This window comes from Quercus robur, chromosome 3 (assembly GCF_932294415.1).
Source record: "Quercus robur chromosome 3, dhQueRobu3.1, whole genome shotgun sequence".
Taxonomy (NCBI): Eukaryota; Viridiplantae; Streptophyta; class Magnoliopsida; order Fagales; family Fagaceae; genus Quercus; species Quercus robur.
This window is the reverse complement of record NC_065536.1, coordinates 21899079-21926996: the sequence shown is the minus strand read 5'-3', so window position 1 is coordinate 21926996 and position 27918 is coordinate 21899079. Positions and strand designations below refer to the sequence as shown.

The following is a 27918-nucleotide window of genomic DNA, read 5'->3' as shown; positions in this document are numbered from 1 at the left end:
TTATATAATCAAAACAAAGAAACAAACACAATTTAATAGTTACTAACAATCAAAGGAAGAAATTAATCTAAATATATAAAATTTAAACATCTCATTTGTTCCTTAAAATAAATTGGGAAACTAAATCAATCTAAAAACTTTTTTTTTTTTAATACAAGATAGAAATTATACTAACAAAATCTAAGTATATATGTGTGTAAAGCCCCCTTTTGGAAACTTGAATCCTAGCCCTTGCCCCCCATACCTCACAAGCACTTAATATTTGTAGAGTAACCATCGTACCAAGGGTGCGTAGTAATAATATAAAAGTTTTAACTTTTAAGAATATGGTAATATACTTTCAAAATAAAATATGCATCAATTTTGGATTTTAGCCAAAGCCCAACATTTATTTTTAATTATTATTTTGTGTAAATATGGGAGCCAATGAGCCACTACTAAAAATGTTGAGACAAAAAAAGAAAAAAAAAAGAAAGAAAGAAAGAAAAGTAAGTATTTGGTCTCTATTTTTTACACCATATTTTAATCTGGTCCCTAATTTTTCAATTGTGTCAATTTGGTCCCTAACCTTTTAGTACCGTGTCGATTTAATCCCTACCGTAATTTGTTGAATGGAAATTGTTGACGTGACTAACGGCCAAAATAAAAAACTAGTTTCCGTAGATGTGGCAATAAACTAATTCTCTATTTTGGTTGTTTGCGACGTCAGTAATTTTCATTCAAGAGATAATAGTAGGGACTAAATTGACACTATACTGAAAGGTTATGACCAAAAATGACACAATTGAAATGTTAAAGATCAAATTGAAATATGGTGTAAAGTTTTATAAGGTTTTTACAGTGAGGTGTTGTTCTGTTTGTTTACAGTCAAGCAAAGTTTTATCATAACATAACTAGCTACGGAAGTTTTGAGGGAGCCAGGGGGCAATTTAAAATTGACTATCTCCGCCCCATTCCAGGGGATCTTACGGAGATAGTCAAGCCCAACTCCCTTGCCCTCTGCAAAAGCCTTAGCCTAAGAGCACAAAAATACACCTACAGGGTTGAACTAGGAAATAGGGAGACCATAATTCCACGAAAATAATCTCAACGCCAATCAACATGGACGGCAAAACCTTAAACTCACTAGTTCACATCTAAAAAGCATGATTGAAAATTTAAACTTGACCATACCCTAAAAAATTTATCTCCAAGAAAATATTCATCGTGCAAAGCTGAGTCTCGTCACTAGTGGAAGCAATGTTTTGGGGGAGATGAAGCCATCTATGGAAGAGAGAGGGAAGAGGAGGGACCGGGGGAAGTGAAGGACTGAAAGAGAGATAGAAAGAGCGGCGATGGCGCACATACAAGTGATATGCACACCCTGATGACTTGCCAAAAAAAAAAATCTACACCAAGCAAAAAAATAAATAAATTATATTTTAGGTGCCCTTCTTTTGTAGTTTAGTATTAACCTTTAACCATGTGGTAAATAGATATTAAAAACTTCCCTTTTTAAAATAAAATTTCCCCCACCAAATCAACCGTCTTTTTAATACTCCATTAAAAGCAAAATTTTGGAGTGTTTCTTCGTTCAAAATTCCTAATTTCCTACGGTGCATTGATACTGCATTCCGCAGGACAGAGGTGTCATACCTGTAGTCTGATTCTTAATGCTGCACTTGAACGATTTTTGTCCATTATTGTCAAGCCCTCCTTGTTTGTCGCATTAGTGTCAACATTTCTACAACCTGCCAATTTTATGAGAATTTTGTAATATCCTTCGACAGCTGCAAGATGCATAGGTGTATTTCCTTCTTCATCTTGCTCGTTGATAAGACCCTCAAGATCTGGTCTCTCCAGAAAAAAATTGACAGCTTCCCACCTTCCACTTTCTGCAGCAACATGGAGAGCAGTCCGACCCCTGTTGTCCAACAACTCATAGATATCTGGACACGCTGTGATGAGTTCTTTCATTACAAGAACATTGCCTTCCTTGGCCGCAATGTGAAAAGCAGACAAACCTTCTCTGTCCTTTACATATGCAGGCGAAGTATCATTTTCTAAAAACAGCTTGACCAATTTCATGTTACCCATACCTGCGGCAATGTGCAGAGGAGTGCATCCAAAGTTCTCGCCTTGTGCAATCACAGAAGGACATTTTTCCATCACCTTTCTCACAAAACCTAAGAACAGGATATTGCTTAGGTTATCACTTCTACGCATGTATACAAGTATGATGAATTTCTCCTAAAATAGTAATTTTCAATTTGATTTTGAAATATATTAAGATGATGCTGATTGCTTGGAATATAAATGGGAAGAAAATCTTCTTATTTTATCTTGCCAAATATTAAGAGCATGACCATGGAATTTACATCCAATTTAAAATGAGTGAATTGATTTTGATACATCTTAAAGAATTTAAAATAGAAACTTTTTTTTTATACAAGATAGAAATTCTACTTTAACATAATCTAAGTGTATATATATATGAAAACTCCCTCTTGGAGACTTGAAACCCGACCTTTGCTCTCCACAACCCACAAACACTTATACTTGTGGAGTAACTATTGTGCCAAGGATACACAGTTGTGAATTTAAAATAGATACTAAAATGATAATAGTCAATCATTTATTTCAATTTTTTCGATCATAATGGATTACTAATAAGAACTTGCAAGTTCTTATGGATTAAATAAAGAAGGAACAAAAGTTCTAGAATACAAGAATAGAGAGGTAGAGAGAAAGAAGAGAAACTGAGAGATAAGACATGAATGAAAAAGAATTTTGTATACATTACAATAAAATCCCTTTACATTATGTTTCATATCCTTTAAAGGTGACTAACCAACTAGCAATACATTCCCACAATTTGTTTTACAATTCTTAACTACCAATAACTAACTTGACAATTATCATAGCCATATCAACATTGTAACTAACTTGATAACCAACACAGCGACATCAACACGTCTCTAACTAACTAAACACATATACAGGGTAAGGAAACTGGTGCTAGAGGTTGTAGAGGGACTCCCAAGTAGCATCTTCTTTGGACTGGCCTTACCATTGAACTGAGACTTCAATGATAGACCTATGCTGAAGTACTACAGGAGGCTTTGGGTTAAGGACACTAGCAAAGTCAATAGGTGAAAGAATAGGGATAAGAACCATATTTTAAGTTACAAACAAGAAACATGAAACATTTGGATGAATCAGACAACCATCAGGCAAAGGTAGATTATAAGTCACATGTCCCACCTTTTGTAGAATTTGAGAAGGTCCAAAATACTTAGGAGAGAGTTTGTTATAGCCCTTAAGCCTAGTGCTGTCTATGGGGTTGAAGCTTAAGATAAACCCAATCACCAATAACAAAACATTTGTCAGTTCTGTGTTGATCATGATGAGCTTTCATTCTAGCTTGAGCAAAAACCAAATTCTGTTTCAAAAGAGAAATAAGATCTTGTCTGGTTTGCAGCATCTGATCAACTGTAGCCACTTAGGTTGTATAAAGAGTATAATCCAAAAAATTAGGAGGAGAAGTACCGTATAAAGCTTCAAAGGGAGTCAGATTAGTTGAGGTATGGTAATTGATGTTAAACTAATACTCAGCTAAGTGAAGCCAATCTGCCCAAGCATGAGGTCTGTCACCAATAAAGGCTCTGAGATATTGCTCTAAACTTCTATTGACCACTCAATTTGGCCATTAGACTGAGGATGGTAGGCTAAAGACATGACTAACTTAGTGCCTTTTAACTTGTATAGCTCTTGCTAGAAATGAGCTGTAAAAATAGCATCCCTTCACTAACAATGGACTTAGGCAAGCCATGAAGCTTGAACACTTCCTTCATGAAAAATGTAGCTATGTAGCTACCTTGGCAGCTGTGTAGGGATGAGATAAAGGAATGAAATGGACAAACTTAGTTAGCCTATCAACCACCATCAATATAACTTCAAAGACGTGAGACTTAAGTAAGCCTTCAATAAAGCCCATATTGATATGAAACCAAGGCTTGTCAGGAATAGGGAAAGGCTGCAATAGACCAGCAGCTTTGGTAGTGTCCACCTTGATCCTTTGACATACTTCACAACACAGGATGTGACATTGGACGTCCTTATTCATTCCTTTCCAAAAACACATCTTTTTATCTTGTGCAAAGTCTTTAAATAACCAGAGTGACCTCTAAGAGGGGAATTATGGATATGATGTAACACCAAGGCTTTTTAAGAGTAGTTGTTGCTAAGGAAGAATCAACCCTTATAGAAAAGAACCCTATTATGCAAAGAAAAACCAGTTGGTGTAGAACTACTAACTACAATATAATCAAACAACTTTTGATACTCATTCGCTTGTTTGTAATTGTCCTTCATCTAGCCAAAAAAGGGAAAGGAAATGACATCAAAAAAATGAGGCACCAGAATCTGTAGTTAAAGAATCTGAGTCTTCCAATCTTCTATCAATGTCATCAGCAGCCTTATGCTCCCTCCCCTATTTATACTCAACCAAAAAAGAATATTTCAACAAGTTAGTTATCCACTTTTGTTGTGTATGTGTGCCAACCCTCTGCTCAAGAAATAACTTAAGGCTTTGGTTGATGATAAATGGCTTTCCTACTAGATAAGGTCTCCATTTCTTGACTGCCTTTACTATGGCCATAATTCCTTCTCATAGGTAGATAAATGTAGACTTCTACCCTTAAGGACTTCAATATGAAATGCCAAAGGTCTGTTATCTTGCTTTAAAAAAGCACTTAAAGGCTTCTTTTTTTAATAATGTAGTCAAGGGGCTGCAATAAGACTATAATCCTTTATAAACTTCCTATAATACCCAATTAATCCCAAAAACCCTCTCAAGGCTTCCCTGAGTAGGAATAAGATAGTTTTAAATAGCTTCTACTTTCTCAGGGTCAGTTCTAACCCCTGGCCTGAAATGAGATGTCCTAAATACTCCACTTCCCCGTAGCTAAACACACATTTACTTTGTTTGGCATACAACTAATTATCAAGTAACATTGTTAACACCAGCCTCAAATAAGAAACATGATCCTCCGAAGACTTACTAAACACCAATATGTCATATAAAAAGACCAAAACAAATATCTTCAAATATGGTTTAAAGACCTTATTCATTAGAAACTAAAATGTAGAAAGTGCATTGGTTAATCCAAATGGCATCACTAAGAACTCATTATGCCCTTCATGTGTTCTAAATGTAGTCTTATGTATATCACATTCCTTCATTCTAATTTAATGATAGTCTGATCAGAGATCTAGCTTAGTAAAAATAATGGCACCACATAATTCATCAAGTAGCTCATCAACAACAGGAATATGGTATTTATCTTTAACAGTGACTTTATTCAAAGACCTATAATCAATACACATTCTCCAACTTCCATCAGCTTTCCTTACCACTAAACATGTGATGAAAAAGGACTTTGACTAATTCTAATAGAGCCTACCTCAATAAATCATCCACAATTTTCTGAATTTCAACCTTTTGATAGAAGGGATACATGTAAGGCCTTTCATAAATAGGTTCAGTAGCTCCCTTCAAGACAATTTGATAATAATGGCCATGAAGGGGAAGTAGATTAGTGGGAACTTCAAAGACAATGTTGAATTCCTATAATAAATTAGTAAGAACTTTATGTTGCTGCACTAATGCTGTTGGAGAAGGGTAGGATATAATTTGTAACAATACGCCTTTCTTGATAGCTGGTTTAAGGAATTAGTCAGTATCTTCAAGAGTAAGACTTGAAGGTTGTAAACTTGTGAGAAAAATCTTCCTTCCTTCTTGAATAAACACCATAGTTGGTTTCATGAAATCCCACTATATAAGTCCTAAAGTATACAACCATTGCGTACCAAGGACCACATCATAGTCACCCAAGGATAAACATTCAAATCTACTTGAAAATCTTGATCTTGAATTTTGAGGTTAACATCATGGCAAGCTCCTTGTGTTTTAAGCATATCCCCATTAGCAACTTTCACTGAAACTATCCTGATTAAACAATGATAATTTCAAGGACAACCACAAGGAAGCATCTAAGAAATTATGAGTACTCCCACTGTCAATCAAGATGATCACTTCTTGATAATTAATTCGACCTAATACTCTCATTGCTACTGCAACTCTACTTGAGCATCTTCCTCTACTTGTTCCTCTTTCAAGACCACTTCTTGACCACAACTAGGAATGCTTTGTTGTAATGGAAGAAAGATCTTTGGTGTCTTACATTGATGTCCAACATGCTATTTTTCTTCACAGTGAAAGCATAGTCCCTTTCTTCTTCCTTTCTTCAACCAGAATAGGATTAAGCTTATGAACATGAAGCTTGGTGGTTCTAATCCCATTCTTGACTAGTGGAAGGCCAAAAATTGAACATTTGGACACTTTACCCCATGGTTTCGCATTCTTCTTACAAGCAAAAAGATACTCCTTTTATATCTCGGTAAGACCAAAGGCAGAATTCAGATTCTAGGGATTCAACATACTAATTGGCAATCAAACTCCCCTTTGTAAGTAGACATAGCGCCTACTTGCTTCAATCTTATTAAAGTTTCCATAGGATCATTATAAGCGAAGGATCCAAATCTCACATGTAAAGGTTCGACAAAAGCCTCCCAACTAGTGAATTGGCCAGCCTCCTCTGCACATCTTGGAACCAAATCAAAGCCTTATCCTCCATATGATACAAACCTAAGAGTATCTTCTAATTCACCGAGGCATTGTACAATTGAAAGAATTGATAAGCCTTGTAGACCCAACCTGATGGATTCTCACCCTTGAATCAAGGAAACTTTAATCTCACAGCCTTGAGAATTACTGTTAAGGTTAAATCTTGATGAGCTGTTGCAATTGGACATGAAGTTCTTGGTAGGGATGCAATTATTTGCTACCATCGATTCCCAGCTTCAATGAGTCCTTACCTAGTTTTTTATAGAGTTTGTAATACACTAATGTGAGTACATTGTCTCGCACATTGACTCACATATGTGTGGTTCATCCCCCTTTGGGAAGTAAGCCTCAGCTGAATGGACCAAAGTCTGAGGGTTTGGGAGTCACCACTTGGTTTAAGTACAAGAAACAAATTTGGCCTTTTAGGACACTTACTTATATGTATAAGTCTACATACAGATTATGGATCCAAAGTTTAGGTACGAATTGGGAAGGTGTTAGGCAACCAAGATAGCTCAGCTTGTGGGCTGGCCTCCATTATGTGTTGCTAGGCCATATTTTTTTTAAATAGTTTATTAAGAGAGCCCTAATCCTTAACCTAAACATCCATCATGCACTTAATTAAAAGGACACACACAACATGTTAAAGATCACACAATAATTAAAAAGGAAATACATTGAAACCACAATCAAACATATACTAAAAAGGAAAAAGACAAATAAAATAAACACACAAGGAAAATATCATTCAAAACATATTATGACAAGATTAACTAAAATAAAAATGACAAACAAATGAAAATAATTAATTAATCTAAAAAAAAAGTCAAACAAAAGCAAAGAACACATGGAAAATGATTAATTAAACAAATAAATAAATAAAAAGATCCTGCCCAAATCTAGGTTCAGGGTGTGTACATATACTTAACTATGCGTACAAATAGTCGAAACCATGTGTACACATACTCGTTGATGCACACGCATCCTTTAGCATAGATCTGAAAAATCACATGTTTATTGAATCAACCAAACATAAAACCTAAGAAACACAAGAAAAACCCTAAACATAAATATGATCAACTACTCAAAATTAGAATAACATGACAAGAAAAAGGAACATGGCAATTATACAATTTAAACAAAAATAAACAATAAACTACATTCAGAGACACATGGAGATATAACAAGAATGAAATAAAGGCGCAAACACAATAGGAACAAATTATAATTAGCCCAAAACCATATTACTACATATCAAAAGAGTTGAAATCCACAAAGAAATTAAATATAACACTCACCTTACTTACAATTATGAGTTTAGAGTTTGTTTAACTAACCCCTTAGTACATACAACACAATGATTAGATTGAGGAAATAAGGGAATTAAAGAACACAATAGAACTAAGGAATCACAACTCATGAACAAAATTTAATTGAAAAAGTTATAGAAAATTAGTCTCCGCCCTAGATAACTACTAAAGAAGGATTTTGAATCTGTAAAAAAAAAGTGTAAAGGTGTTGTGTCTAAGTTTATAAAAAAGGAATGAGGGTTTTACAAAATTTGGAGGAAAAAAATAAACTCTCTCTAGTTAGGCTTTTGATTGGAGACATAAGCTGAGTATTTATAGGTTAAAACTAGGGTTTTTGGGGCTTTTTAGAGACCTTTGGACGTTCCCAAGGGTCTAAGTGCCAACCCCTATCAAAGAATGATGTTTTAGGGGCCCAAAACTCAAGTTCTTGAGGTCTGGGATTGAGCTTGTGTACACAGGTTTGGGGTATGTGTATGCATGCTTCCCAAAACCCCAATTTTTTACTATGCCATTTAAGGATGGCAATGGGGTGGGGTGGGTTAGAAGGATGGGTCTTTGTCCCTGTCCCGCATGACAAAGAAAATTATCTTGCCCCATCCCCACCCTTTGGGGCTTTAAGAAAATTTCTTATTAATTTTCCCACAACTATTACAATTGTTTTTAATAAAACCTATTTCATTAATAAAAATATACTTGAAATTACAAATAAATTTATCCCATCAAATCAATATAATTTTTAGCAAAAATTGAATAATATTATTAAAGTGTTTAACATGACAATATCACAACAAAAACAAAAATCTCATAATATAAAATCAATGATTCAGTAGTATATAAATTTGTTTATAATAAAGACCTTATTTCCAACCTTTCTAGAGAGAGAGAAAAAAAAAAAAGAGGCAAAAAGCCTTATTGGATAAAATAAAACAAGCTGATGATATGTTTGTTTAAATAGTAGGGTTTTAGGGTGTGAAAATTTTACAATCTAACCCTTATCAATGCAAGGTGGGGCGGAGATGGGGCGGGTTGGGTCTAAAAATCTAAACCCATCCCCACCCCACCCCGTGGTGTGGGGCTAAAATCTTGCTCCATCTCTACCCAACCACCTTTGTAGGAAGGGAAAAAACCGCGTGGGATGAAGTGGAGAGGGGCGGAGCAAAATTGCCATCCTTAACGCCATTAGCCCAACTTTAAACGGCGATTACTCACTCACTATAAATCCAAATCATGCAAAAAAATTTATGTTCAAATTGAAGCCTAAGATGTATGATTTCCAATAAAACAAACCTCACTCAAACTTGCTTTATGGATCAAAAATTATGGTCAACAATGTGAGAAAATGTCATTTTCCAACATCTTTTTCAAAGCAATTTGAGCACTTTTGAGTTATGATTACTTCCAAACTAATGTGAGCACTTTAATTACCCTTAGTTGATAGATGTCAGTCTCATCATTGGGACCAGAAACCAAAAGCTATTAACAGATACAAAATAAGGTCTCTACAACTAGTGACAGCATGTAACTTTTGATGAATAATGTGTAATTCCTAATCATGATGATCTATTGCTAATGACAAAGTGTTGATTTTCTCATTAAGAGAAGATAAAGATTGAGTTTCTACCATGTTGACAAAATTGGCTCTGATACCAAATGATAAAGTTCTTATGGATTGAATTAAGAAGGAATAGTATTTCTAGAATACAAGAAAAGAGAGAGAGAAAAAGAAGAGAGATTGAGAGAGAAGACATGAAAGAAGATGATTTATGTATACATTCAACGATCCATTTACATATGTGCTTCACATCCTTTAAAGGTACCTAACCAACTACCAATACATTCCCAAAATCTGTTACACAATTTTTAACTACTAGTAACTAACTTGACAACTATCATAGCCATATTAGTACAGTAACTAACTTTAAAAACCAACACTGCCACATTAACACTTCTCTCACTAACTAAACATGTAAAGTTATGTATTTTACATAATTTTTTTGTTGGCTTTATTCCATGACAAATATGTTGTAATTTCATCAATTTATTTCCTTGTATTTTGTGGGATTAAATGTAATGGGGTTAGTGTTCAATTTGGTGAAGAACTACAAAGAATAGGGTATTTCACGACTAGCTCACAATTTGTGCAACCCGAAAAGGGCCACATGAGGAGCACATATTGGAAGTTCAAATGACTCAAGTGTTAGAGTCATTTCACAAGTAGCACGCGAATTGACTCCCAAAATGCTCTGGATATTTTTGTGTGACTCTTCTATCCTTCACTCACACTATATATACCCTTATTACCCACAAAATTATAAGGAGGTTATTAAAAGAAAAACCCTAGAGAGAGGTTTTCACAGTACCCACATTTTAGAGAGAGCTATTCATCCTTAAGTAAGAAATCCTTTGTAGTCTCTTCTCCTCCCCTCTCCCATTGTCATACCTTGAAAGGATATTTTATTCAAACACAACTTACACCCATTCAAAGTGTAGATAGTTTTTTGGAGTTAGGGAAGCATCAGATCTTTGCCAAATAAAGCCGATAAGGCTTGGGGTGGTATTGCAAGATCCAGGAAGCTAGTGAAGATAAGACTTCAAGAAGGTCGTTGGTAGCTAGAGCATAGAGGGCTCAAGTATTTTGAATCAATTAGGCTTGAATGGTCTCTTTTGTTATCATTGTACTCCAACTTATTCACTAGTGGATCATTTCAGCTTGAAGGGCTACAGAGAGGGTTTTACACCGAGCTCTTCAATTTTCCTCTTTGATAACACATCACGTGATCTTAGGTTTGCTATTCTTTTCCCTACTGCCTTTTACATTTTAGCATTGCATCTTTACATCCATCCATGCACTAGTTAGTAGTCCCGATTGACTACACATATATTACTTTTATTCCGCATTGTTTAGAGTAGATTAAAAGCAATCTAGTCATAATTTAAAATTTTAGGTCTAAAATCACTCTAGTACTTATACTAGTGAGCTTTCAATTAGTATTAGATTGGGTATACTAGTTTTGGTTTAGTTACATAAGTGTGATCCTGAGTTGCCATGGATAATGCTCTATGTGCTTCTTTGCATGTTGTTGATGATGTTAAATGTAACAGGCCACGTGTTTCTGAAAATGCCTCTATAAGTGTTAATCCTCATGATTGTGATGCCATGTTACATGACTCTTTCGATGTTTCTAAAATTGTAAGGCGTAAATGCACTTTTAGTCTCTAAATTTTGACTTTTTTCCATTTTAATCCCTACATTTTATTTTTACTACTTTTAGTCCCTAAACCAATTAATGCGGGACATTTAAGTCCTTGAAGCACCATTCCATCAGCCAATTAACGGAGAAACTGACGTAGGCATTAAAATATTATTAAAAAAATTATTTAACATTTTTTAAATGCCAAAATTAAAAAAAAAAAAATTAAGTACTCAATTTTAATTAAAAAAATAAAGAAAACAAACAAAAAAATTATTTTCTTTCAAACAAAAATTTTACTTTCTTTTAATTAAAATGAATTTTTTTTTTATTTTCTTTATTTTTTCTTTTCAGAATAACATATTCATGTTCTTTATGTTCTTCCCCATATATGATTCATATTCTTACCAAATTAATCCTTATTTTCTTATCATTTTCTTTTCCTTTCTTATACTTTCTTTGTAGCCAAACACATCAAAACAAAATAAATTAATTAAATGTCTTTCTTGTCTCTCTCTTTTTTTTTTTTTCATTATTTTTTCCAGAAGAACATGTTCATGTTGATTGTGTTCTTCCCTATAATCAATCTCCAGCAAAAAACAAACCCTAAACCCAGATCCTAACCAAACCCCAAACCCATATCCTCAATAAAGCAAACCTTAGCCTTCAAACCCATAAATTTTCTTGGCAACAAACACACACAAAAAAAAAAAAAAAAAAAAAAAAAAAACCACCACCGAATCAAAGAACATGAAGATCAAACCCAAGAAAAAGAATAGAAACAATTGAAATCTGCCACTAAAAAGAAAGATTAAGACCCATGAAAAACGACCCCACCCACCCCATCCCCTCTTTCTTCTCAACCCGATCTCTTTGTGTTTGTAAATCTGACTGATTTTATGGGTTTCGTTGCTAAGGAAATACAAGAAAAGAGAAAAAAAAATATTGATTTTTTAAATTTCTGGGCAATGTTTGCTGGGAAGAAAATGGAGAACATGATTGACGGGAAGAGCACATGTTCTAGATTCTTCATGTTCTTCCCAAAAAAAGAGAAACAAAATTAATTGAAAATCTTTTCTTTAAAAAAAAAAAAAAGGTTAAAAATTTTATTATTATTTTAATGTCCACGTCAGCTTTCCTGTTAGTTGGCTGACGGAATGGTGCTTCAAGGACTTAAATGTTGCGCATTAATTGGTTTAGGGACTAAAAGTGGTAAAAATAAAATGTAGGGACTAAAATGGAAAAAAAGTAAAAAATGTAGGGACTAAAATTGCATTTACACCAAATTGTAAATGCCAAACTCTTGAAGAAAAATGCTAAAAATTGTCAAGGAAAATTTAGTAAGTTTGTTTGTGAAAAGGATGCCTTAACTGCTAAACTTGATAAATCTAACAAGTTGGTTGAGAAGTATAAGAAACTTGCAAAAAATTCTTTGATAAAGTTGAAAGAGTTTGAATGTTTGAAAAAAGACTTGGATGCTAAACTTTTTTGACTAACAAACTTGTTGATGATTTTAAATGTGAAAATGAATCTCTTAATATGCATGCCAATTGTTTGATTAGGAACCTACTAAAAATGAAGAAGTTCTTTGTTGCAATCTTGTTGTAAAACCCGATTTTGTTCCTATTGTGAGTTCTATCTCTAATGAGAAATGGTTGCACATACCTCCACACAAAAGGAATCATAACATGGAGAGAAAGGCTCTTAAGCCAAAACCTTGGTTTAGACCTCACCTTAGGGATTTGGACAGATCTAACTTTGTTTTTACTTACTACCATTGTGGTGTGATTGATCATATTAGACCTCAATGTTCCTTTTTGAAAAGAGAAAAAAACCATGTTGCTAGATCTCTCCCTAAAAAGCTTAATGGATCCAAACACATTATTTGTCACCATTGTGGTGCTTTTGGTCATAGAAGACCTCATTGCTCTAAGTTTCATGCTCTTAAAAAATCAAAAGAAAATAAAAACTTGAGCTTCTTAGAAGTTGTGCTAAGAAAGCAAAACCAAATTTAGGTGAAAATGGTATGTTGTTGAAACAAGTTTTTAATGCTATCACTTCATTGACTTTGTGTATCTCTGGTTGTCATTCTTCCAACTCTCATCTCACTTCTCACGAGACATTCACTCCAAACATCCATTCCGTTTGGATGAGAAAGGGTTCCTATGATTGAGCTTATGCTCTTTTGGTCCTTGATCTAAAGCTTTTTCGATCTTTGTAGGAATTTTCATGCATTAGATGCTTTATTCTCATGCATTTGTGCATAATGCATTCTTACATTTATGCATTTTATTTGTGTGAGTAAAAACTCTAAAAACACATAAAAAGTGAAAAAACCAAAAAGTTTGATCATGTTTGTTTAAGCACATATCATGTAAAGTTTGGCCTAGTACCTTCATACTAATGGCGTAGTATATTTATGAGCTTAGTCTTGTTATGCCTGCACATATATTGAATGTGAGTGAAATCTAGAAATCTATGTTTGATTGTTGTAAATAGATCTTCAAGCTTTTCATGCGTGTTTGACCAATAGTCTTGATTAATCTTGACATATTTGTAGACTTGTTCTTATATATATTTTTTTCCCTCAAAAGCTCTTCAAACGTTAATTTCTAAAAGAGAAAGAGTTGCAAAAGTCTTTCTGCTAAAACTAGTTAAACTAGGAAAGGTTGAGCAAATTGTGTTAAAAAATAATGATGCCAAAGCCAAAGGTTTGTTCTTCAAAGAAATATAAAAAATTTCAAGGCATCTTTGTTAAGTTTTAGACCCCTAGAAAACATAGTTTGTTTAACCTAATTTATTGATCAAGTTGTTACTTAAGTTAATTATTTAGATCTAGGTTAAATATTCATCACATGAAATAAACACAGTGGAAAAGTAAATGACACAAGATATGATGACCCAAGATGTGATGACCCTAGGGGAAACTATCTCAAGAGAACAATCCACTATATCAAGTTGAGATTTATAGTCAAGAATACCAATTCCTAGTGAATCTGACATAGTTACCTAATTGGGCTCTGAACTCCACAAGCTTCCTTGATTTGGATTTGATTTCACATGAACCACCTATTCATGCCTTAATCTTCAGTACACTTGATAGTTGAAAGCTTGGCTGCAACTTTACTCCACCAGTACTAGCAAAATGAATTGATCTCAAATAGGTGCTTGTAGAGTTATAAGGTTACAAAACCTCACAGATCTCACATTAGTAACTCTCAAGACTTGGAATAATGCGTATTAGGGTTTCCTTTTATACCTAGCAATGTTGGACTCAAACCCTAAACATTTTGTAGGTTGTTGGGCCTTATTTGAAAATCTGCAAAATCGCAGTTCGATTGGTCAAAGCTCTCTCTCAATTGATCAAGCTCTTCAGTTTGTGAATTCTCTTTTTTGTAGCTTGTATGTTCTTGAATCTTGACTTTTATCAGCTTAAGTAATTTCTAAATTACTTCAAAGACCCTAAGATCTAATCCTAAACAAGTTTTTGTTCTTGGTTTGCCAATACAACATATTTAGAACCTAACAATCTTTACTCAAAAAGTTTGAGAAATATTGTTCAAAGTATGAAAAAGTAAGCCAAATGAAAAGCTTTAATCAATGTAAACTCTTTTCATGAGGGGTCATATACATTCATTTCTATACATGCTATAGGTTTTGACTTAGTGTCATTTGTGTATGACTTGATTGAATAGATCATTAAAGCTTCATGCTAGAGCTCTCAGACAGTTGGATATTTTCATGTAACTCTTCTATCCTTCACCCACACTATATATACCCTCATTACCCACAAAATTTTAAGGAGGCTGTTAGAAGAGAAAACCCTTGAGAGAGGTTTTCACAATACCCACCTTTTAGAGAGAACTACTCATCCTTAAGTGAGAATTCCTTTGTAGTCTCTTCTCCTCCCTTCTCCCATTGTCATACCTTGAGAGGAGATTTTACCCCAACATAACTCACACCCATTCAGAGTGTAGAGAGTGTTTTGGAGCTTGGGAAGTATCGGGCCTTTGCCAAATTAAGTTGGTAAGGGGTGGTGCAATCGGGCTATATTGCGAGATCCGGGAAGCTAGTGAAGACAAGACTCTGAGAAGTCTGTTGATAGCTGGAGCATCATTTTGGCTTGGAGGGCTGCAAAGAGGTTTTTATGCCAAGTCCTTCAGTTTTCTTCTTCGATAACACATCACGTGTTATCTTGGGTTTTCTATTCTTTTCCCTATTGCCCTTTACATTTTAGCATTGCATCTTTATGTTCACCCATGCACTAGTTAGTAGTCCTAGTTGATTCCACATCTATTAGTCTTATTTCGCATTGTTTAGAGTAGATTAAGAGCAATCTAGCCATAATGTGGGGTTTAAAATCACTCTAATATTTATACTAGTGAGCTTTCAAAATACATATACAACTATTACTCTTATCACATGTATTATTTTCCTCCATTCTATTATACCTAAAGTCACGATCTTTTTGTTAATTCCCTAATTGTCATGTCTAATTTTATTACTTATGCTAATGTTAGTTTTGGTATTCCTCTATCTTTTGTGGTTCCCTCAACTTAAATTAACTCACTCTTTCATATTGGTGCAATATTAATCACATTCTTCTGAACATGGCCAAACTACAATTGGATGCACTAGAAGACTTAGATAGAACTTGGGTGATGAGAGCTTGCACATCTACCATAGAGAAGGTTGGAGTAGTCGAAGATCCATTCTTGACAAGGATGAATAATAAGACAACCAATGGTGTAGCAAACTTGAAGTCAGCCAAGGCGGTCATATTTTGAAGTATACAAGCATGAGTATGAAAATGTTCCATGGTGTGTCCCTTAACCTTATAGAATTTACAGATGACATAATTCTTGTAAATACCGTATGACGTGGCACAACCCGTTCTGGCATTGGAGCACTCAAAGTGCCTTTTTCGGACAAAATGAACAAAATGCCCCTAGTCAACCTTGGGTTTACCGAAAGTCAAATTGGGTCAAGATTATCCCAAAACAACCTTTTTGACGCTTTTACATCAAATCCGAGCTACGTAGAGATTTTTGTCAAGTTTAACCCAAGGTTGACTTTTGGGGGCATTAAAAACCCTAATTTTTATCCGTACATCAAAACAGGTTGGGACTAGCACCATTGCGAAGATTATCAAATTCCCTTTCGAAAAACTATTCATGGGTCAAAATCGAAGTTAAAACGTTTGAGATATCCTGAAAACCGTGAAAAGCACGTCAACACGCTTCCTAAGACCATAACTTAGATCTGACCGTTGGAATTTCAATTTCTTTAGTGTTTTGGAAACTAGACATCTAGAGATTTCCAAGGACACCAAGATTAGCTCAATCGGAGCTCGGAAAGGCTATGTGATCAAAGTCAGAACCGAAAAGCAAAAAAAGAGGAAATAGCTGATGTTAACCTGGCACACCTTGTAAGTCTGCTAGAGCTGGCTGGTAGTCGTATAAGGGCCACAAGCAATTAAAGGGTCACTTTTGGCCTATAAATACCCCCAGACCCCCCCCCCCCCACGCGATTAAAAAAAACTAAGGATTTTGGGCAGTTTTTAGGCATTTTTTGGGTAGATCCTTTTTCTCTTTTCCTCTTTAAATTCTCTCCTAAACACATGAAAAAAGCTTTGATTCTTCCTTTTCTCAGAATAATCAAGAGGTAGTGTTTTTGCTCCCAATCTTCCTCTCCTTAGTTCAATACCTTGGATTTGAGGTTTAGAGGTGTGGATATAACTTTTTAGATACAATCCACACCCATTTATTTTCCTAGCAAGTTCTTGCTTTGTTTTGCTTCCTAGCATGTTTTATAGTTTTCCCAACACGTTTATAGCTTTCCTAGCATATCTCCTTGCTTTTTGTCATGTTTATGCTTAGATCTACAGGACTATGTGTTCTTTGTCATGCTTTTGTTTAGATCTACATGCTCATGTGTTCTATGCCATGCTTTTCTTTAGATCTAAATCTTTATGTGCTCCTTGCCATGCCTTTACTTAGATTTACATGCCTATGTGTTCTTTGCCATATTTATCCTTAAATCTACATGCCTATGTGTTCTTTGCCATATTTATCCTTAGATCTACATGCCTATGTGTTCTATGCCATGCTTTTATTTAGATCTATATCTTTATGTGCTCCTTGCCATGCTTTTGCTTAGATCTACATGCCTATGTGTTCTTTGCCATGCTTTTGTTTAGATCTATATCTTTATGTGCTCATTGCCATGTTTTTGCTTAGATCTATGTGTTTATGTGCTCTATGCCATGTTATGTGTCTAGATCTACATGTTGGTTGCTATGCCATGTGGTTCTACAACCTTTTTGTCTCTTGTTATATCTTTGTCTTGTGTTTTGGCCATTTTGGTAGGGTGTAGATCTAGATCTTGTGGTCTAGGCCTACATCCATACACCTAGGCCCATATCAAAGGGTTTGGATCATTTCCTATATGGATGTGTATGCTTGCTTGCTTCTATACTTTATGTCTATGCTTGCCTCTCTAGATCTAGGCTTTGCCGTGCTTTGTTGCCCCGCCCCCCCTTCTGGGCTTGTTCTTATGTGGTTACATCCGCCCCTCTTGTGGTTTGTCTAGGTGGAAACACTTGTAAGAATGCATCCTGATGATGCTGGTTTGCTCAATGCATACCCTATCTCCACTCTGCGTGATGATATGCTTGCCATGCTTGCTTTGTGCCACTCGTTTGGCTTTCTTTGCTTTTTTGCATTTTTGCACACCTGCCCACATGTTCATGCATGAGTCCTTGCTTGCTTGTGTCGTCCATAATCCAATCCAATGGAACTATAGATACTTGATCTAAACCTACATTTGTCCCCCTAGGACACCACCTTTTGCTTGAGAATATGCTTGTTTGCCCTTTCATATGCCTAGCATGTTTGCTTGCCCTCGTTTGGCTCTCTTTGTTTATGATTTTTTACATGCTCTCTTTGTCTCCTTTGTTATCTCTTTTGCTTGTCTGCTAGCTTCTTTTCCCTATTTGTCTCAAGTACGTGCATGGAGCAAGGACGCTTGGAACGGGGGCACAACCTAAAGGCATGAGCAAAAAAGGGCAATGATAAGTAAATTAGGAGGCCTAGGTGGTTACATCTTTCTCCCTTTCTTTTGAGCCTCTTCTCTAGAGCATGTATTAGGATTCCCCCTCTCCTTATACGTATTATCTTTCCTGCACTTTGCTTGGGCCGCGTTTCCTAGGTATGGCAATGTCTGCTTTACATTTCGTGTACCTTGCTAGATCAAATCCGAGCTACGTAGAGATTTTTGTCAAGTTTGAGCCAAGGTTGACTTTTGGGGGCACTAAAAACCCTAATTTTTATCCGTACGTCAAAACGGATTGGGACTAGCACCATTGTGAAGATTATCAAATTCCCTTCCGAACAACTATTCATGGGTCAAAATCGGAGTTAAATCATTTAAGATATCCTAAAAACCGTGAAAAGCACGTCAACATGCTTCCTGAGACCATAACTTAGATCCGACCATTGCAATTTCAATTTCTTTAGTGTTTTGAAAACTAGACATCTAGAGATTTTCAAGGACACCAAGATCAGCTCAATCAAAGCTCAGAAAGGCCTTCAAGTATGTGATCAAAGTCAGAACCGAAAAGAAAAAAAGATGAAATAGCTTATGTCAACCCGACACACCTTGTAAGGCCGCCAGAGCTGGCTGGTAGCCGTACAAGGGCCGCCAGCAATTAAAGGGTCACTTTTGGCCTATAAATACCCCCCCCCCCCCAGATATATAAAAGAAAAAAGAAAAGATTTTGGGCAGTTTTTAGGCATTTTCTGGGCAGATCCTTTCTCTCTTTTCCTCTTTAAATTCTCTCCTAAACACATGAAAAAAGTTTTGATTCTTTCTTTTCTCATAACAATCAAGAGGTAGTGTTTTTGCTCCCAATCTTCCTCTCCTTAGTTCAATACCTTGGATTTGAGGTTTAGAGGTGTGGATATAGCTTTTTAGCTACCATCCACACCCATTTATTTTCCTAGCAAGTTCTTGCTTTATTTTGCTTCCTAGCATGTTTTATAGTTTTCCCAACACGTTTATAGCTTTCCTAGCATGTCTCCTTGCTTTTTGTCATGTTTATGCTTAGATCTACATGACTGTGTGTTCTTTGTCATGCTTTTGTTTAGATCTACATGGTCATGGGTTTTATGCCATGCTTTTTTTTAGATCTAAATCTTTATGTGCTCCTTGCCATGTTTTTACTTAGATTTACATGCCTATGTGTTCTTTGCCATATTTATGCTTAGATCTACATGCCTATATGTTCTATACCATGCTTTTATTTAGATCTATATCTTTATGTGCTCCTTGCCATGCTTTTGCTTAGATCTACATGCCTATGTATTCTTTGCCATGCTTTTGTTTAGATCTATATCTTTATGTGCTCATTGCCATGTTTTTGCTTAGATCTATGTGTTTATGTGCTCTATGCCATGTTATGTGTCTAGATCTACATGTTGGTTGCTATGCCATGTGGTTCTACAACCTTTTTGTCTCTTGTTATATCTTTGTCTTGTGTTTTGTCCATTTTGGTAGGGTATAGATCTAGATCTTGTGGTCTAGGCCTACATCCATACACCTAGGCCCATATCAAAGGGTTTGGATCATTTCCTATATGGATGTGTATGCTTGCTTGCTTCTATGCTTTATGTCTATGCTTGCCTCTCTAGATCTAGGCTTTGCCATGCTTTGTCGCCCCCCCCCCCCCCTCCCCCTCTTCTTTTAGGCTTTTTCTTGTGTGGTTACATTCGCCCCTCTTGTGGTTTGTCTGGGTAGAAACACTTGTGAGAATCTATCCCGATGATGCTGGTTTGCTCAATGCATACCTTATCTCCACTCTGCGTGATGATATGCTTGCCATGCTTGCTTTGTGCCACTCGTTTGGCTTTCTTTGATTTTTTGCATTTTTGCACACTTGCCTACATGTTCATGCATGAGTCCTTGTTTACTTGTGTCGTCCGTACTCCAATCCAATGGAACTATGGACACTTGATCTAAACCTATATTTGTCCTCCTAGGACACCACCTTTTGCTTGATAACATGCTTGTTTGCCCTTTCATATGCCTAGCATGTTTGTTTGCCCTCGTTTGGCTCTCTTTGTTTATGTTTCTTTACATGCTCTCTTTGTCTCCTTTGTTATCTCTTTTGCTTGTCTGCTAGCTTCTTTTCCTTGTTTGTCTCATGTACGCGCATGGAGCGAGGACGCTTGGAGCGGGGGCACAACCTAGAGGCACAGGCAAAATAGGGCAATGATAAGTAGATTAGGAGGCCTAGGTGGTTACATCTTTCTCCCTTTCTTTTGATCCTCTTCTCTAAGCATGTATTAGGATTCCCCCTTTCCTTATACGCATTATCTTTCCTATACTTTGCTTGGGCCATGTTCCCTAGGTATGGCAATGTCTGCTTTACATTTCATGTACTTTGCTAGATCATACCCTTGGGACGTTGGCAATATCTGTTTTACTTTCCTACTCTATGTGATAGCATTGTACATGATGTATGTATATATGTATGTATGTGTGTATGTGTGTGTATATATATATATATATATATATTTATGCCTACGCGTGTGTGGGTGATTGTGACTTTGTATGACGGACTCTCGTGGCTATGTGAGCGACCTTTAGTCATAAGAGCTCTTGACCTTGTGGTGTGAGTATGCACTCAAAGCATTTACTGTAGGCGCATATTCATGCCATACTGTGTGCATAGTCACCACAGTATGATTGTCCCGATCCATGTCACCAAGTGACATTAGTTTCCCTATGTATGCGACGTGCATCAATATGCTTGATGCTTTGATCATGAGTATGTCGACACGCGCTGTATACACCAGCGCGAAACCCACCAGAACCATAGCGTACCAAACACAAAACTCTGCCGGATTTTCACTGTGAAAATGGGGCACCCTGTTGTCGTATTCTCATAGCAAAAGCTTGGTGAGAATGGCATTTTGTGTGTATTGACGCACCTGTGGCGAAGCATTGCTGGATTTCCACCGCGAAAATAAGGCGATTTTTGCTGTGGAAATTTGGCATGAATTCCAAATGCACTAGGAAAGCATTGATTGGGACCACACCCTTTCCAAAACTAAACCTCAAAGCCCAAAGCCCCGTAAGCTAATGCCAATAGCTTGCTTTTTATTGCCAATGTTCGAAAGTTAAGGTTTTACCAAAACAAAGGACTGTTCACGGATAAGTGTTATGGGGTGCCTAACACCTTCTCCACACGTAACCAAACTTCTGAACTCAAGAATCATGATTTTTTATCCATCCACATTAGATTAGAAAAAATGTCATTTTTCTTAACCTAGGATCAGTAATAAAATCAAATAGAGTTAGGTGACCAATCACACCTTAAAAAAACCCAATGATTGGTAGCGGCTTCACTTACCCTTGGTAGTTCCCTTAAAAGTGACCCATATTTCTGACACACACCAAGGAGGCACTATCCTTCCCTCATAACACCCGTAAGCACCCGAGCCTTTACAAGGGTTCTTCACGTGAGCATCGCCAAGATGGGTGGTCAAACCACCACAAGTCATCGACAATTCTTATTGGATCTCTTGTTATCATTATCTTGGACCAAGTAGGGCCAGGTAATACTACAAGGGCTGTAACAACAATAGTGATAGAGGCTAGAATAACAAGAACTATTCGTAGAGGAATTTGGGAGAAGTGAAGAGATTGTAAACGAATATCTTCACGAACTAGCTCATTCATATTTATACCAATTAAGAACTTATGCAAGTGCACTCTTTCATGATGTGAATTGATAATTTTGGCCTCAGATAGAGTCTTGATAATAGGTTCAGATGCTGCTAATTGATCCCAGAGGAAAGGCATTCAGCTATGAAAGATAGTATTGTGTTTGCCAAGTTCCTATCAAAGTTGATAGAGGGTAACCATGAGAGTTTATGCTCTCTAGCGCCATCAGATCCAGAATACCGGGAACAGTGCATATCCCAAACTTATTTGGATGTGTTCTATCCCCCAAATTCCATGTGAACAGTAAGAGTGGAGGTGTTGCAAGTCAAGTGATAATTTGATGGTTACAGCCATCCCAATGTTTGAGACACAGCATATTCATCAGTTTCACCCTCTTCGCATTCAAGATCCTTGTGTTGACCAGTCACCTAGGCATAACTTGCAACCTTTATAAAAGCTACACATGGCTTGGGCCTAGTAAGAGTAGTTGTCGCCGTCAAAGGACAACTTGAATTGGAAATAAATCTCTTGTTGCTCCATAAAGAGAGCTCAAATGCAAAAACAAACTACAAAACGAAATCAGGACGCGAAAATTAACTACAAAGCACCTACACACAAATCAATCCTAGCAAAAAGGCAATGGTCAAAGTAAACGCTAGTAAAAGGTCTAGTCAATACACGAGTCAAGTTAATGTTTCAGTTCCAAGTTGACGATTCCGTCTGCTGACATTACACTAGGAGCTGACGTGGATGTAGGTTTGTTGTGCCACAACACATGGCGTATGTGCTAAGGTATATTAGCGTGTATGAGCGCTTGTGGGTGCGTACGGGTGCATAGGCGCATGTGAAGGAACTCTAAGACTACGTTTGGTGCGTACGAGTGCTCGCAGTAGTTTTTCAGGCTGATTCTAGGGGGAATGTGTTTGCAAATCTTTGAACTATGGACCCGTGCATGTGTTTGCTTAGGTTGACGCATGGTCGAACTGGGATCATGACGGGAAAAACCTTCAGTGATCCAATCTTGGTTGACGGTGGCGGTGGCGGTGGCGGTGGTTGACCTTTAACAAAGTCAACGGTAGCAGAAGAAAGCCTACCAATAGACTATAATGAAGGGTCAAAGGAATGATAAGTTATCGATTATCTCAAAAATTTAAGTTAATATAAAATTATGAATTTAAACATTCAATTAAAAAATGGGTAATTGTCTCAAATTGTTTATGATAGGCCAAGAATGTATTGAACTCTTAGGTAAATTAACCAATTAATTAGTCAATTGAATTAATTAAATCAATTTAACATGCAATACGCATGGTAGCACAAACAAATCATCAAATAACTAAATGTAGCGAAAATTAAATTTGACATGGATGATTTATTTACGAATGAGGAAAACCACCGAGGCAAAACCCCACCGGGTGAATTTAAGGTTATCACTCTCGAGAATCCACTATTATCAAAACAAGCGATTATAAGTAAAGGAATCCTAATACCCTATACCAACCTACAGTTGAACCCTTACCCCAATACACAATTGGACTTGTAATGTAGTGACAATCTCTCCTTTGAATGCACAACTCCAAGTACGTGACTAACCAATCAATGCACAAATCCCAGTACGTGACTAACACACCAACTTGAGAAGGATGTTGGCTGTAAAGTTCTTCAATTCATTCAGACGATGAAGATTAAGAAGCTCCTTAATTACAAAATCCTATGGCGTACAAACGCAGCAACTTTTTCAAGAGAAAGATGAACTAGGGCAAATTGTCTCCGGTCACAATATACATGTAACAACAAGTGCCACAACTTTTGCATTCAGTTGCATCACCTTAGATGGCCTTTAAAATGATCCTTATATATGTTTAAAGTTGTGAGAAAAGAAACCCTACACAAATACACATAGATATGCATAAACTCAAATCTAAAAATCTGAATTTTGTAATTCTCGATAGATACAGCTGTCGAGCTTCAAATATTAAATCTCGATAGATACATCTGTCGAAATATCTGTCGAGTTTTAATGAACAACACTTCTTCACTTAATTCTTGGATAGATTTGTATGGTTTCAATACTTGGACTTGAAATCTTGTTTCTTAAAGTATTAAACACATCCTAAATCTACCCAATTACAAGTAAAGTGGGTTTTGTCAAAGGATTAGCCAATTCTATATGACAAATGTTCTTAACATGTTCCACATATGTCCTAATAACTTAGAAGAGTATGTTGTGTGTAATATAAGTTGCTCCACTCTCTCTTAAAAGTTACCATGGTTTTTGAGTAAAGTGTGGTGTACCTTTGTGTTAAAAGTCATTTCTCTCTCCCTTGCATGTGTGTATTTGTTTCTAAAATAAAAAATAAAAAAATAAAAAAAATATTAATCTAACACTTTATGCCCACCCAAAAAAAAAATTTCAAATGCCAAATTGGTTATTATATAGCTTTCCATGTCAAAAATCTTTCAAATACAAAATCCTTATTTTATGGTTTTCTAGATCAAAAACCTTTTCAAATATGAAACTCTGATTCCTAGGATTTCCATGTAGAAAAATTATTGTTTTATGGTTTTCCACATCAAAAATCATTTTTGAATACAAAACCCTAGTTTTCTAGTTTTTCATATAAAAAATCTTTTAAAATGCTGAAAATGATAGTAATAGGGTAATCGTTATTAGGTAGATATTTCAGGGTTCCTAACACCTTTTGAGCACATAAATTAATCACCGAACATAGTTGGACGGTTCTTTGACATTTTATTGCCTAAATTAGGATAGGAGACATTACAAACACTTAGTTCAAGGCCGGTAAGTTCTGTACAAAATCTGGTATCAACACCTAACCCACAAAGGGAATATAAGAGGAATACCCAATGAAGTAATAGTAAAGAGATCTCATGGGCGGAAGGTGGAAATTTATTAAAGATTTACTAATTGGCCGGTTTTGAAATCATATATCAGTTAGAAAAGAATAATAAGCAAGTGTAAGAATTCCAATTTCGGGTGTCAGTCTCATATTTTTTTGACAATGGTCAGTCTCATATTAATAAGAAAAGAATTAGAGACATATGGTAGTCCCTATATATAGAGTGTTAGAGTAACATTTTTAATAGATGTGAGAATTAAAAGGCAAATTTTTCCAAAAAAAAAAAGAGTTAGAGACTAAGCTTTGTTTAGTGTATTTGTATGAGAACACTTTTGGATGTATTATAGAGTTGATTTTGTTTTTGTTTGTGAAGTATGTAATACCTTGTGAGTATGATTGTAATATTAATTATTGATAATTTTTTTTTCTTGTGTTGGTGACTTGGCGTTTCCTGTGATTATAGATATAGATTTTTCTCAATTACGTTACATTTAATGTGTAGTGTTTCTTGTCATTTATTATTTTACGTGTTCTCACAATACACTGGCATTCAAGATTTTGCTGTCACTATACCCATCAACAACAATTAATAATCTAATCAATTTAAGAAAGATGAGGAGTCCTCTGTTTGATTAATGATTATATACTAATTTAATATGATTTTATGATTTAATGGAAAAAAAAAAATGTAAAGGAAAAAATGAATTCTTGAGTTGCATTTTATTTACCTTCTGGAATGGTTTCAGATTTTAACTGATCATGATTCGGGCGTACTTCACTCACCAAGACCACCCAAGCAGGGGGTAGATATACGTTAAGAGCGACCAAAAGCTTACGCAGGAAGCGAACTCCTCCTCCTTTTGAAACGAACGTATCTCCTATAGTAATTTCAACATCTGCATCAGGTAGATCAAAAGCCAGCAGCTTTAGCAATCATCATACTAGAAAACTAACTTCCAAAGGACAATATGTGAGGTGGGGATCCTATATATGAGACGTTGGACACATCACACATGCATCTTATGCATGTCAGATTTTCACATGTTACACACACTGTGTGTAATAAAGTAACATCTCTATATTCAAAAAAATTCATGGATAGCCAGAGCCATGTTTTATTGTCAAACTATCAAATAAGAAATTCTAAGATATAATTTAAATCAAAGTTATCAAGTAATTTCAAACTAATTCAAAAATAAATCAATTACACGCAAGAACGTACTATAAAATTTATTTTAAAAACCTTTGAACTAAAATAAAAATCTGCGGGGCTAACTCTAATAAATTCATACTAATAAAACCTGGTACCGTATCTTATAGAATTTATGCCCCAAATTTAAGTTCACGGCAAATACAAAAGTATTAGACCATTCAAACATTCTCCTAATAACAACAAGTAACAACAAACAAAACAACTACTTGCCTCTTAACATGAGTTCTGAGTGTGAAAATTCTCTTTTTAATTTTAAAAATAAATAACTACTAAAATGATAAACATTTCAGTAACACCCGTGCGATCTAGGGAAAGAGAAAATAAGGCTAAAAGAAAACCCATAGACTGATTAGTTGTTTCTAACTTAGATAACCCAAAGAGAGAAGACTACCTAACGTAAGGATTCCAAGAAGTGGAGGCTTGAAGATTCTTGAGGTAAATATCCTAGAAATTTATTTTTGCTATGTTGTACTTAGACCGTAGGATAAATTATTTTAGTTTCTTTTTTTAACATTCTTAGTAATTGAATTGATTATGATGGATTTAGGTTATGTTGGAGTGATCTCGAAGAGTTGCAAAATTTTTTCTTTTAGTAAGCATTGAATGAAGTAACTAATCTGATTCTTGGCTAGTCATATTTTTCTTAAAATACAATGTTTGATTTACTAAATATTCCTTTGTTGTCCCTTAAAAAATTTTATTTAATTATTTTAGCTGAGTTGATTTAAAGAAAATAACTAGAAAATTAAACTTATTGAAATATTATATATTTATTTTATTCAGTTGATTATTTAGAAAATTTATATCTCCTAAAAATTTGGATCAAACATGTGTAAATTTCATTTCAAGTCCAATGAAATTTTTGATGTTTTGAAATTCATTGAACTAAGATGAAATTGCTACGCCTATGAATTTTATCCTTTGAATAGTTTATTTATTTTACTTGTATATATGCTTCATCTATGATCTAGCTAATTGAGATTTCGGTTTTCTTACAAAGCTATTGACTTCACCCCTTCTTTCTCTGTTTTAGATTTTGAGGAGTAGCACATTTGAGTTGTTGTTGAGGAGGTGCGCGAAAAGAATGGATTTGACATTATTGTTTAGTGACTAATGGGAGAATCGAAATTTGTGTACTTTTCTGTCTATAGCAATATTTTAGGAATTTTTCTTTTTAACTATTGATATATCGAAGATTGGCCAATGTTGTCACTTGTTATTGAATTTCTTTTAGAGAATAGACTTACTACTTGAGTTTTCTAACTTTTTATCAGAAAATAAAAAGACTTACGACTTGAGCGAATGGCCATTGCATGCAAGACATTCATGCCGTCCCTACCAGCAAAGGAACATTCTGGAGCAGCACTTAGGATACAAGAAGCAATCTTGTAGAATTTTCTATCCACGGCAAGGAACAGAGCGGATTCCCCAGCGATATTTATAAACGTACCCAGTTCTGGGTCCTCCTTAATTAGTTCTTCCACAACCTCAGATTTACCATATTGCACTGCGACGTGCAGGGCGGTATCCTTCACCAGATTCACCATGCTCAGAATCTTCCGGCCACCAATTTCAACATCCAAACTTTTGGTATATTCTATAAGGAGCTTTACCATTGAATGACTTCCTACCCTTGCAGCAACATGTAGCGGAGTATTGCCTTTGGAGTTTGTTTGATACAGAAGGCTTGGACGTAATTCAACCATCTTTTTTGCAACCTGGGGACGATTGCATTGCACTGCAACATGAAGAACAGTGCTCTTCTCGGTTGTCACATCGAGAAGGGTATCAGAATTTGTCAATGTCTCAAAGAAACTTAAATCGCCAGAGCTAGCAGCATGATAGAGTTGAGGATTCATTGTGATTCTTATTCTTTAGATTTTGGTTTCCTCTTTTTCGCTTTCAGAAGCTTTGATTGTGGAGGTAACCCACTGCACATATACACCTA

The 27918-nt window shown here is 35.6% G+C and overlaps 1 protein-coding gene across 1 annotated transcript; it reads right to left on the bottom strand.

The window, feature by feature from the left end:
- Positions 1 to 1614: 1614 nt before the first annotated feature.
- Positions 1615 to 27918, bottom strand: LOC126717483 (ankyrin repeat-containing protein At5g02620-like). The gene is made up of 3 exons (XM_050419225.1): positions 27262 to 27918; positions 25486 to 25653; positions 1615 to 2165 (listed from the first exon to the last, which is right to left on the bottom strand). The coding sequence occupies exons 1-3, from the start codon at positions 27827 to 27829 to the stop codon at positions 1630 to 1632; spliced, it is 1272 nt and encodes a 423-aa protein (XP_050275182.1). The 5' UTR covers positions 27830 to 27918; the 3' UTR covers positions 1615 to 1629.